Source organism: Epinephelus lanceolatus, chromosome 5 (genome assembly GCF_041903045.1).
Source record: "Epinephelus lanceolatus isolate andai-2023 chromosome 5, ASM4190304v1, whole genome shotgun sequence".
NCBI lineage: Eukaryota > Metazoa > Chordata > Actinopteri > Perciformes > Serranidae > Epinephelus > Epinephelus lanceolatus.
In genome coordinates, this window is record NC_135738.1 from 17,317,264 (window position 1) to 17,325,509 (window position 8,246).

General features: G+C 42.2%; 1 protein-coding gene across 1 annotated transcript; it reads left to right on the forward strand.

Moving 5' to 3' along the window:
- The first annotated feature begins 1,036 nt into the window (after window positions 1–1,036).
- On the forward strand, window positions 1,037–8,246 carry hsp90b1 (heat shock protein 90, beta (grp94), member 1). Its single transcript, XM_033634952.2, has 18 exons — window positions 1,037–1,195; window positions 1,720–1,822; window positions 2,161–2,302; window positions 3,039–3,155; window positions 3,270–3,601; window positions 3,851–3,962; window positions 4,093–4,224; window positions 4,471–4,587; window positions 4,667–4,804; window positions 4,922–4,999; window positions 5,775–5,840; window positions 6,060–6,329; window positions 6,458–6,703; window positions 6,839–6,975; window positions 7,113–7,191; window positions 7,358–7,513; window positions 7,776–7,874; window positions 7,971–8,246. Exons 1-18 carry the CDS (start codon window positions 1,147–1,149, stop codon window positions 7,995–7,997), a joined length of 2,400 nt encoding a protein of 799 aa, XP_033490843.1. The 5' UTR covers window positions 1,037–1,146; the 3' UTR covers window positions 7,998–8,246.

The window sequence follows — 8,246 nt, forward strand, 5'->3', positions numbered from 1 at the left end:
CATATTTTTTTTTATTTCTAATTTGTATTTATTACTCATCTATTCATGTGTCGACATGTTACTATAGTATGTGTGCAAGGCAAGCTGTTCAATTCAGTGAGGTTTTTTAATACTCAGTGTCTTATAATGGCTTCCATACTATATTTCATGTAATTTAATGTGCTGCTTCTCTCTCTTACACGCACACATACACAAAGGCTACACTTAATATCACACTCCACCCACAACTGTAACCATAACTGCCATTTGACACCTGTAGTCGTATGGTCTGCTGACACAACCAGGTACACACCCATCAGACAGGCCGAGCAAGCAGCATACTAATGTGCACATTTGTATAATACTATTACACACTATCTATTTAACTATTAGTGAGTCCAGTGTGACGTAATCTCAGTTTTTCACAAAATGTTCAGACTGTGTGTGCTTTGGGGAAAAATAATAATAAATGTTTGCCATCATTTGCATTTTGAGCTCACTAACTGAACAGCAACACCATGTGGATGAAGATGGGTGGTGCGGAGAGTGTGTAGTCATTATTTAGTGTGTGCTTCCACAGCAGGATATCTAAATATAAGGAATTGTCACCATTGTAGGAAAGGGAATGCAGGTTATTAAAAGAGTATGCCATATACATATAGGTAGATAAACAATATGTCATTTAAAGCAACATAGACTGAAATAAAAGCAGGTATAATGTTACAGTCAGTTACTTTGGTGCCTTTAATAGCATCTTAAATGTCATATAGCTTCAGTGTCACCTGACTGTGTCGCTACACGAGAAAATCAAAGTTTAACCAACGTGTTGACAGAGATTATTTTTCCATATCGAGAGGTAAATGTTAGGAAGTGATGTGCTGATTATTCATTTCTGGCCAATGGTGTCCAGCCACGATTTTGGGGTATAGCCTTATGTTGAAGCATCTGATTGGACAACATGTACCGAAGGCTGCGCCGTGATTGGTCGACGGTTGTGCGTGGTGCGCAGCCATTGGCCGGTTGTCACGGGTTTAATAGAGTGGGCTCTTTTGGTGGGAGAGGTTGGTTGTCAGTCTCTCCCGTTAAAGCGGTGCTGCGTGCACTTATCTCCCGGCTTTTGTCTCTGGAGCTGAAGACACACATCGTCATTCAAGCAGTTATCTCAACATGAAGCGAGTGTGGGTGATAGGTCTGCTCTTCGCACTCTTTGCCTTCGGTGAGTAGCGGAAATATTGTTTGCTAATTCGTGTTACTTTTTATCACCCAACATTTTTGCTAGCATTAGCCTGTAAGCTAGCGTTAACTTGCGTTTGTGCTTCATCTCTGCTCATTCATGGCCACAGCCTTCACACATTTGTAGCATTAAAGCGTCATTTTTATACACTTGTTTGCGATAGTCAGCATGATTAATGTGGCTTAAACACATGTCTAGGAGCAAAGCTAACACCCGTTATTCCTCATCGCCTTTCCAGAAGTTTCTCATAGATACACCATGTGTGTTAAAGCTGTGTAATGCTCGCTAACACCCATTAAAATCATGGCTGTTGCACAGATGTAGCTAGATTCATATAGCTAAGATAAAGACAGCCTTCCTAACGTTACACCTTATTTTTGGTGATTTCTATCACGTCTTTGCAAAGCTTCATGCCACCTGAACCAATCTTAAATGCTGAATATTTCTCATGATACACCTGCAGACATTATTTTATTTTAATACAGCAACTTTTTGTCCATATGCAGCTGCTGTGAAGGCAGAAGATGAAGTTGACATCGACGGCACGGTAGAAGAAGACGTTGGTAAAAGCAGAGATGGCTCCAGAACAGATGATGAGGTGGTGCAGAGGTGGGTGTCACTTCAAATATCTCCTCAGAGCATACATGTTAAGTGAGCTGTGGCTGTCCCTATCAGAAAAGGTCGACTAGACCTAGAGTTAACAGCACAAGGTCAACACGACCAAGCTTGTGCACACAAAAGCTCCCCAGCAACGCTTGAATTGTAGTGGTGGCAAAGCTGTGCTATGTCTACTACACGTCCCTTATTAAGAGAGAGGAATCTTGTGTGACTTGGATTTAGCTTGGATACTTGTCTCTGGAGGGGGAGAGCAGATTTGCATGTTGTTTACTGGTAGCTGTGATTTGTTGTTTTGCACGTCTCACCTGTGTGCTTGTGTCTGTCCCCAGAGAGGAGGAGGCTATCCAGCTGGATGGATTGAATGCAGCTCAGATCAAGGAACTCAGAGAAAAGTCCGAAAAACACGCCTTTCAGGCTGAAGTCAATCGTATGATGAAGCTGATTATCAACTCCCTGTACAAGAACAAGGAGGTGAGCAGGAATACATGACCTCTTGATGTACTATCATCAGTTTTGCAACGTGATTTTTATGTATCTGCTTGTATAAGAGGGATGTTAACTCAAACGTGTTAAGTATTGGGGTTGAAGTTAGTGGTATACTGAGTTGTGTTTCTATTTGTACTTCTTCCCCCCTTAATAAATACGGTGGGCATATTATAAAGAAATGTCTCTCAATATAATGAGGTCCAGTACAACACCACTATGAATTACCAAGTCAAACAGACAGTGACACAAACAGTGTCAAGAAAAGCTGGACATTATCTTTTTAAAGGCAGAGATTATAACTGAGCTGCTGTATTGGATTGCAGTGAAGAAATATATTTTATTCTTAATATCTTAAGGACTAGTGTTAACATTTTAGTATAATGCACATTTTTGTATTTCTATTGTGTTGTATTTTAAATCAGAGCGACTGTAATGAATCACAATTTGCCCTCAGGGAGAAATGATTTCTGATTCTAATTAAAATTGACACCTGCCAAATTTAATGGCATTCAGTTTTGAACAAATATTCTGTCTGCTCTGTATTTAAATATATTGAACAGTTACTATCAGCTGCCACTGAATGAACAATCTGGGTAACTTTGTATTACAGCACACCTGCAGGTTTCTCTTTCATCCGACAGACGCTCACAGTTTGAGATCTGGGGGAGGGGGTGAATCAGTGTGGCTGAATTGATGGTAAAATGATTATTGTGTCTTTCAGATCTTCCTCAGGGAGCTGATTTCCAACGCCTCAGACGCTCTGGATAAGATCCGCTTGTTGTCTCTGACCGATGAGCACGTAATGGCCTCCAATGAGGAGCTGACCATCAAAATAAAAGTATGCACAAGAAAGACACATACTTGCTGTGTGTTGCAGTGCACCTTATTAATGTTATTAATGTTAACACCTCTTGCTCTGTCAGTAACTTAACTGTATCGTTCTTATTTCCAGTCTGACAAGGAGAAGAACATGCTTCACATCACTGACACTGGTATTGGAATGACCAAAGAGGACCTGGTGAAGAACTTGGGCACCATTGCTAAATCCGGCACCAGCGAGTTCCTCAACAAGATGACAGAGATGCAGGCTGAGGATCAGTCGACCTCAGAGCTGATCGGCCAGTTTGGTGTTGGTTTCTACTCCGCTTTCCTCATCGCCGACAAAGTCATCGTGACATCCAAACACAACAATGACACCCAGCACATCTGGGAGTCTGACTCAAGTCAATTCTCTGTCATTGAGGACCCACGCGGGGACACACTGGGCAGAGGAACCACCATCACGTGGGTTTATATTTTGTTTTTATTAATCTTAAAACCACCTTTGCATTCTAGCTACTTTTTTTTTTTTTAGCATTCTGATCATCTGCTGTTAGTCATATTGCTCTTCACACCTCTCATCCTGTCCCTCGAATACTGTAACACCTACTCAGTTGGACCTTGAAGTGCTGTTGTCCTGTTACAACTCTACTCTCAAATGTTACAATAGTACTGACTCTGAAATTAAATTCTCCTCATCTTTTTTAACCTCAGATTGGTCCTGAAAGAGGAAGCCTCAGATTATCTGGAGCTGGACACCATCAAGAACCTCGTCAAGAAATACTCTCAGTTCATCAACTTCCCCATCTACGTTTGGGCCAGCAAGGTGATTACTTAAGACACTTCCTCCCACACTTTGACTCAGACTTCATCCCAGCACAGCTATGTTATGAAACAGGCAAAATATGGAAATGAGAAACTGGCCGTTACATAATTTCTTCCCTTCAACACGGCAGACGGAGACAGTTGAGGAGCCCATCGAGGAAGATGCTGAGGCAGCAGAGGAGCCAGAGAAAGAGGCTGCTGAAGATGAGGCTGAGGTAGAGGAAGAGGAGGAGGAGGACAAAGAGAAGCCCAAGACAAAGAAGGTGGGAGGTTTTTTTCTTTAGCATAAAATCAATATTTGAAAAAAATGTATTGTGAATGTGTTGAACATCTCAAGTTTAAAGATTTTAGCAAAATAACATAGGCAGTAAAAAAATATTTGAGTATGCCCTACCTCTAAACTGATGCTATTAAATTTGGTCATTTAACACCTGAATAATTTGGTCTGATAATTTGAGAAAGAATCCTTTTCGACCGTTTCTGAAAATGTCTCATTGATTTAATTGTAGGTTGAGAAGACTGTGTGGGACTGGGAGCTGATGAATGACATCAAGCCCATTTGGCAGAGACCACCTAAGGAGGTTGAAGAGGATGAGTACAAGGCTTTCTACAAGACATTCTCCAAGGTAGGCACCTGAGCAGAAGTGCTTGTACTCTTGACGTGTGTAATGCTTTTAATTCAAACAATGTTTTGCTCTCTAACAGGACAGCGACGACCCTCTGACCCACATCCACTTCACGGCTGAGGGTGAGGTTACCTTCAGGTCCATCCTGTTTGTGCCCACTTCAGCACCCCGCGGCCTGTTTGACGAGTACGGCTCTAAGAAGAACGATTACATCAAGGTATGTCTCTCAAGCAGCATTCATTATCCATTTTAAGTGATTGTATTGTGCTTTATAGAATAATAATTAGGAATTCCCTCAACTTGGTTTCTAAATGAACGTCTCTTTCTGTCACAGCTGTTTGTGAGGAGAGTTTTCATCACAGACGACTTCAACGACATGATGCCCAAGTACCTGAACTTCGTCAAAGGAGTGGTGAGTGATTTCTAACTGAACCTAAGACACAGTCAGGCACTAATGTAGGACTGCTTGATTACTGCAGAGATCTTACTCACTTATGCTGGTCGTCATCGTTACTAATCAGGGTTATTTAATTTATGATTACTCATTGACTTTGGAAACATGCATTTATTCAACTTTGGGGAACTGTGGGGGCTTTAATTCGGTATTCTCTTTGATGTGAAATATATGCAAGTGTGGTCGCAAATACGCAACAATAAACCCTCTACAGTTTTAGTTATTACTTTGACATTGTCTGAATCTGCAGTGGGAGGCCACTTGAACGCTGTTGGAAGTAGGACAGCCTTCAGTGCACTGATCAGTCTCATTTCACTAATCGACACATTTGGGTGGTGCTGTCGTAAATGAAATGTTAGCAGCCATTCTGAGAGCTCTGACTTGTAACATACTGAGAGCTCAACAGGCAGCACCTGCAGCAGTGGAAGTGGCAGTGGGTTATTTTTAGAAATAAAGTCACTACAAGGTCTGAAAAGTCACTAAATCTAGTGAGAACGGTGCCAAGTTGGCAAAAACTGAGCACACCACTGTGAAAGAAGGGGGTGCACTGGATTTATAACACAAAGAGCATCATTGTAAAACAGAATGCGACACAATAATCGTTCTGTCTCGATTTTAATATTGTAACTGAATGCAAAATTAAATTATTCGTACAGCCCTATGCTAATATAAACTGTTTGGTTTTTGGCCAGATAGCACCTGCACTGTGATTAATGGAAATTTATTTTGCCAGGTTGACTCTGATGACCTCCCCCTGAATGTGTCAAGAGAGACTCTGCAGCAGCACAAACTGCTCAAGGTGAGTTTCACATCTAACATCAACACAACAGAATCTAAATGCAAATTATTTTTCATTTTATCTGTGATTTTATTCATCATTTAGTCTGTGGGAAGAAAAGGAACCTTATGTGTAGTCAAAGTGCTTTACAGGAAGAAAAAGAAAACAAAACAAAAGTTTGGAATATTAAACTAGGCATGAAGTGATTAAAGATGTAACGCTTATCTCCTCCTTGTTCAGGTTATCCGCAAGAAGCTGGTGCGTAAGACTTTGGACATGATCAAGAAGATTGCAGAGGAGCAGTACAACGACAAGTTCTGGAAGGAGTTTGGAACCAACATCAAGCTGGGTGTCATTGAGGATCACTCCAACAGGACCCGTCTGGCCAAGCTGCTGCGCTTCCAGACCTCCAACAGTGAAACCGTCCTGGCCAGCCTGGAGCAGTATGTGGAGCGCATGAAGGAGAAGCAGGACAAAATCTACTTCATGGCTGGCACCAGCAGGAAGGAGGTGAGTGGATGTTAGCCCATCGTTTGGTTGGGTTAAATGCTCTGTTATGTTGAGGGCAGTGTAAACTGTGATGTACATGGTATGTAGATTTAATAGCCAGGCATTGATGAGCCTGTTTCCGTCTGCAGGCTGAATCTTCTCCCTTCGTGGAGAGGCTGCTGAAGAAGGGCTACGAGGTGATCTACCTGACAGAGCCTGTGGACGAGTACTGCATCCAGGCACTGCCCGAGTTTGACGGCAAACGCTTCCAGAATGTCGCAAAGGAGGGCGTCAAGTTCGACGAGAGCGACAAGAGCAAGGAGAAGAGGGAGGCCCTGGAAAAGGAGTACGAACCTCTCACCACTTGGCTGAAGGATAAGGCCCTGAAGGACAAGGTGAAGAATTGTTTTGTATATTCATGACATGGGAGATAAACACCAGCCGCAGAGGCGAGAGAAATTGCCTGCAGCTGCTAAGTTATGTCTATTCCATCAGCCACGTTATTTAACACAGTGCTGTTTGTCCCGCAGATTGAGAAGGCTGTCCTCTCCCAGAGGCTAACCAACTCCCCCTGCGCTCTGGTTGCCAGTCAGTACGGCTGGTCAGGAAACATGGAGAGGATCATGAAGGCACAGGCGTATCAGACAGGAAAAGACATTTCTACAAAGTGAGTAATGATCCTCAGCTTTTCAGCAACATTGCTTCTCATTATCATGGTTGTAAAATGCAAATGTGGAACATGTTGTGGCCTGTCTCACTGTTAACTGAGCTTATATGGTAATGTCCCTCTTGTCTCTTCTTCAGCTATTATGCCAGCCAGAAGAAAACATTAGAAATCAATCCCAAACATCCTCTCATCAAGCAGATGCTAAACAGAGTCAATGTAAGTCTGAACACTGTCACTTCACTGTATCTGTACAGTTTGAATAATGCCACATTATGTCATTTATAAAATACAAATAAAGAAATTGTTTTCAGTGCAGTATTTTCAAACATAACGTGGACCAGAGCTGATAACTGATCAGTTTCTTTTCCTTCATGTCCTCCAGACGGACAGCGAAGACCAGACTGCATCAGATCTGGCTGTGGTTCTGTTTGAGACGGCCACGCTGCGCTCAGGCTACCAACTGGTTGACACAAAGGCTTATGGAGACAGGATAGAGCGCATGCTTCGACTCAGCATGAACGTACCCCTGGACGAACAGGCAAGTCGATACCAGCTGCCACGTACTCATTTGCATGGCAAAGTTTTCACTGTGCATGTGTCAAGTTTCCTCTTTCACTGTCAGAGAACATTTTCTTATCTCGGTGTTGTTTCAGCGTTGGAAATAGTTCTTCTTTCCTTTTTTGTAGTATTGTTTTGTCTTCGTCTTTACCTCCTTCAGGTTGCTCAGTTGGGTCATTTTAAGTCTACTTAGCTGAATATTTTGGGGGTGTTATGCTAAAAAAGATGTGAATTTTCTACAGGTTGAAGAAGAGCCAGAGGAGGAGCCAGAAGAAGAGGCAGCAGAGGATGACTCTGAAGATAAAGAGGAAATTGTAGATGATGAAGATGATGAAGAAACGGTGAGAGCACTGTGACATCTTAAGGATGTCAAGTAATCAGATATTGGCGTATTTGTTCTTCTGACTGTTCATAACTAAATTTTGTTCTCTTAACAGACAACACCAGACAAAGACGAACTGTGAAGCACTGAACGGAAGAGCATGTAACAATGGAGCTGGAAGAGGATTCGAGTCTCGTTCCAGCGCCACCGTGGTCGACGTTATCCTGGGTGGGGGTCCCTGGGTTGGGGTTTTTTAAGGCGAGCATTGTTTGTTTGTTTTTTTTTTTTATCACATTCCTCATGACTGTAAATTTGTTAATATTTAACTGACCTGTTTATGGAAAGAAGCGATCCTGTCTCTCGATCGAATAAATGTTTCCTGGAAAAAGGA